We start from the raw sequence: 3331 nt of genomic DNA, 5'->3' as shown, positions 1-3331 counted from the left end.
GACCGAGACACAGCAATAGCCATCTCCCTCGCATGAGTTTCTTTGAGTTGAGTCACCTCAACCTCTGCCTTTTTCATTTGAGCCTGTGTTTTTCCAATGCGTTACATACAAGGAAATTCTGAAAAGCAACAGGAAATACCTCAAGAGCGTGCTGATGAGCCATTACTAAAGCATTTTGTTGCTGAACGACTACAACTCGTGTTTCATCCTGCTCACGCCTGAACCTTCTGCGCTCCTCTTCAAACTCAGCCTCAGCCTCCTCTATTTGCTTCTGATATTTCTCAGCTGCCACTCGAATCTCTTGTGCCTGTCATGCAGATTAAGTGTTTCTAGAGTATAAATTGAAAATGATTTACCTTAGTTTCCTCAAACGCGTTTTTAAGAGCGTCACGCTCCATCTGCAGAATTTGCAAAATTACTAAACAAGCAAAGAAGAAAAAAAAAACACAGGCCCAACCTGATGGTTATGGAGAGCAACTTCTATAGCGATAGCATGCATCTCGTTCAACTTCTGAATTGCGCATTCAGCTCGCTCATATTCGTCTTCCACGTTCTGATGGAATTCCTTCTCCTTCCTACAGTGATGACAACTACGACTATGAACGCGTCCTTGTCTTTTGTTTACTGTTCAAGCTTGGCCAAATAGCTTTGCAAAGCCGCCGCTTCGGCATTCTTCTCCGCAAGTTTCGCATCCTCAACTTCTCGGTTTAATGATTCGATGTCAGCAACCTTTTGCCTTTCTCTCGAACGAAGCTGAAAACTACCAACTGATTCAGATCAAATAAACACGAGACAATCTTCTTACCTCTTGAGCCAGCAACTCCAGTGACTCTTCCAGCTGTGTACCCTTTCGTTGAGACTCTTGAAGTTTTCGTTCGAAATTTAAGCACACCTTCACATCAGAACATAAAGCTCAAATCGTCGACCAGTTTCAGCGTACCAGTTTAAAATTGTCTTCACGATCTGTTACTTGGGAGTTTAGAGACTTAAGCTCATGTTCACCATGTACTTTCAACGTCTCAATTTCAGCCTCGAGGTGATCAACCTTTCACACACGACACTACAATTGATATCAAAACATATGTTTCATTTGCTTACCCTTTTCTGATAAATATTTAAATGAGTCAGGTGTTTCAGTTGTTGCTCCTTCAGCTTAGACTGCAATCCCTTGACTTCTTTCCGGTGCTTCTCTCGCCGAAGTTCTCTCTGTAGAACACAAGAAGGAACAGTAATATAAATAAACAAGAAAGAAGAAAAGTACTACCGTTCGCGAAAAGTCTTCCTCCGTGTTTTTCAGTTTCAACTCATGTTCGGCCACGCCAATTTTAAGCTTGACCTCCAGCCGTTGAATATAGTCTTCTTTCTAAAACACACGAATCAAATAAGAAAGTTTGGACTGTTGATTATACTTCTGAAAGGCTTGAACGCAGCTGGGACGCTTCTTCACCAATTCCTCTCTTCACAGAATCTAGCTCTTGAATCTCGTCGTCCTTAACTGCTATGTTATATCGTTCTTTCTCGAGCTGTTGAGACAAAGTTCAATAACAACCCAAACACTTTCAGCAAACCTCTGCCAATGCAACGTCCAGCTCTCTCTGGGTCTTTGTTAAGGACGAGTGCAGTTGTTCAATCTGAAAAAATCAACGTTAGTTTGAAATTTTCTTCAACATAAAACCCATGCAATCCCCAACCTTGCAGTTATCATTATTGATAATGTCCTCTTTCTTCTTACTGCTGCTAGTCATCTTATCTAACTCGTACTTTAATCTTCGGATTGTATCTTCCTGCCAAAACAAAACAAGATTTATCGAAAATTAGAAAAACGAAGTACTACCAGTTCAGCCAAGCTTGTCGCAGATGCATTCTTCTCAACACTGTAGAAGGCCACTCGGAAGAAAGAAAAAAATTATACCGGACAAACAGAGCCAGGAGTTTACTCTGCATGCTCGGACAACTTGTACATATCTGCAAGGGCACCTTTCAATCGCTCCTCCTGATATGGTGATCAACATGAAGCAATTGTAAATGTAAATAATTGGGACGTCAAAACGAGTAGCACCAAATGCCTGTTGTCTTCCTTCAGGACTTGGATGTCGTCTTCCAAACTAGACCTCGTCTGCAATCCTTTACGTGGCAAGATCATACAAGAGCGTAAGAACGATAAAGTAGGAAACCAAAGCAAGAGAACAAGCAAACCACCTGGAGATGCTCCGCATGAGCGTTCTCAATCAAGGAATTGGCCTCTCTGAGGCTTCCTTTCAGCATGGCCGTCTCTTTTGCTAGAGCTTCCCTTTCCTTGTAAACAACAGTCAGCCTGTTCTGAATGGCTAGTTTCTGAAAAACAAAAAGCCAGTGATAGGTGAAACTGGACCAGATCATTAAATTCTTACTTCGGTAGTCAAGTCGTATTGCAATGCATGATAGTTTTGTTGAAGCGTAGACACCTTCTCTTCGTTCTCTACCTGCAAAAGTATAAAATTTTACAAATCGAATCAACTGACGAGCTTACCTTCAGCCGACTGATCTCGTCTTTGTAATAAGCTCGAAGTTGCTGAGAAAATAATCAAACCGAACGTAATACGAACCAAAACACGTGATTAAGCTCTCACATCCATCAGGTCTTCGTGTGAAGCCTCTTGCTTCATTTGCTCTTCCTCTTGACGTTCAATCCGGGCCCGAAGTTCAGCCTCGTGCTTTTGCAAAAGAGCCTCTACCTCGCTCTTTCTTTCAATCCGTTCCTTTCCAATCTGGCCGGTGAAAATCAAACAAAGACCGGCATGAAGTTGTCGTTCGTACTTAGCAACCTTACCTCTTTTTCGTGCAAACGCTTTGCTTCTTCAAGCTCCTGAAAGCGAGCATTTAGCCAAATGAGAGCAATAAAAGAATCTTACACACATCCGAAAGACGGCTGATTGTTTCTAGCGTTGTCTGGAGCTCAGTAGTCGCTTTATCCAGCGTCTCCCTCGTTAAAGCCATATTCCTGTTGCTCTAGAGCACCACATTCCTAGTAAGCATTCCTCCTCCTAGTTGCAAAGTGAAAATCATACCCCTCAACAAGCTCCATCTTTTGGTTGTGAGTCGCCTCCAATGCTTCTTGCCGCTCTTGAGATGTCTATTGAAGAAGAAGAAAAAAAGAATGAAAACCAAAAAATGGAAGGAACGAAGTTCTTACCTTCTTATAAGCATTGAGCTCATTCTCGGCCTCGAATCGCACAGCCTGCGTTTTATTTTTCTTACTTTCGTGTATAAGCCTCGGACAGGAAGACACGACAGACCGACGAAACCAAGGCTCTACCTCGGCCGCGGCTTTGATGTGATCTCCCTCGACGCG

General features: G+C 42.6%; 1 protein-coding gene across 1 annotated transcript; it reads right to left on the bottom strand.

Moving 5' to 3' along the window:
• Positions 1-2068: 2068 nt before the first annotated feature.
• LOC9641210 (centrosomal protein of 112 kDa) lies at positions 2069-3325 on the bottom strand. The gene is made up of 10 exons (XM_024668101.1): positions 3296-3325; positions 3173-3217; positions 3048-3112; positions 2896-2980; positions 2810-2845; positions 2610-2747; positions 2510-2551; positions 2391-2462; positions 2200-2334; positions 2069-2124 (listed from the first exon to the last, which is right to left on the bottom strand). Exons 3-10 carry the CDS (start codon positions 3062-3064, stop codon positions 2080-2082), a joined length of 570 nt encoding a protein of 189 aa, XP_024523869.1. The 5' UTR covers positions 3065-3112; positions 3173-3217; positions 3296-3325; the 3' UTR covers positions 2069-2079.
• Positions 3326-3331: the final 6 nt, after the last annotated feature.

The sequence above is a fragment of the Selaginella moellendorffii genome, unplaced genomic scaffold (genome assembly GCF_000143415.4).
Source record: "Selaginella moellendorffii unplaced genomic scaffold, v1.0 SELMOscaffold_412, whole genome shotgun sequence".
Classification (NCBI taxonomy): domain Eukaryota; kingdom Viridiplantae; phylum Streptophyta; class Lycopodiopsida; order Selaginellales; family Selaginellaceae; genus Selaginella; species Selaginella moellendorffii.
This window is presented reverse-complemented; position numbering and strand designations above follow the sequence as displayed.